This window comes from Pygoscelis adeliae, unplaced genomic scaffold (genome assembly GCF_000699105.1).
Source record: "Pygoscelis adeliae isolate BGI_AS28 unplaced genomic scaffold, ASM69910v1 Scaffold577, whole genome shotgun sequence".
NCBI classification, from domain to species: Eukaryota; Metazoa; Chordata; class Aves; order Sphenisciformes; family Spheniscidae; genus Pygoscelis; species Pygoscelis adeliae.
Genome location: NW_008825116.1, coordinates 107,165 through 107,573, shown reverse-complemented (window position 1 = coordinate 107,573; position 409 = coordinate 107,165). Strand labels below are relative to the sequence as shown.

At 70.7% G+C, this 409-nt stretch overlaps 1 protein-coding gene across 1 annotated transcript in view; it reads right to left on the bottom strand.

Moving 5' to 3' along the window:
* Positions 1-350, bottom strand: part of GMPPA (GDP-mannose pyrophosphorylase A) — a 4,533-nt gene extending 4,183 nt beyond the window's left edge. Inside the window, exon 1 of the mRNA XM_009328250.1 lies at positions 249-350. Within this exon, the coding sequence (XP_009326525.1) occupies positions 249-343 (95 nt within the window). The 5' untranslated portion in view covers positions 344-350. The remainder of the gene's footprint in view (positions 1-248) is intronic.
* Positions 351-409: the final 59 nt, after the last annotated feature.

Sequence of the window (409 nt, the reverse complement as noted above, 5' to 3'; positions counted from 1 at the left end):
GTGGCAGCTTGGAGCCATGCTGGAGAGGCATCTTTGGAGCGGGAACCAGCCAGGGCAGGGCCTGGGGCAAGGGAGAGTTGGCAGAACTAACGCGGGAGGCTAGCTGTGCCCATCCACGCTGGGACACGGACCACCTGCCCGATGCCCAGGCGCAGGCTGGGGGCTGCCGGCCCGGGGGAAGCGGGTGAGGGGCCGAGCTGGGCTGCGCCACCATGGGTACCCCGGGGGCAGGAGGGGCTCCTGCCCACCTGATGGGGATCTTGAACTCCTGCTGCGCCGACACCAGGAAGCGGCCGAGGGCCTCGTGGGGCTGGTAGAAGCCCATCAGCAGGATCTCCTTCATGCCGGGCACCTGGGGAGGGATAGTGGGGGCAGAGTAGGGAGGGGGGCCCGGGCCCGGGCCCTGGCC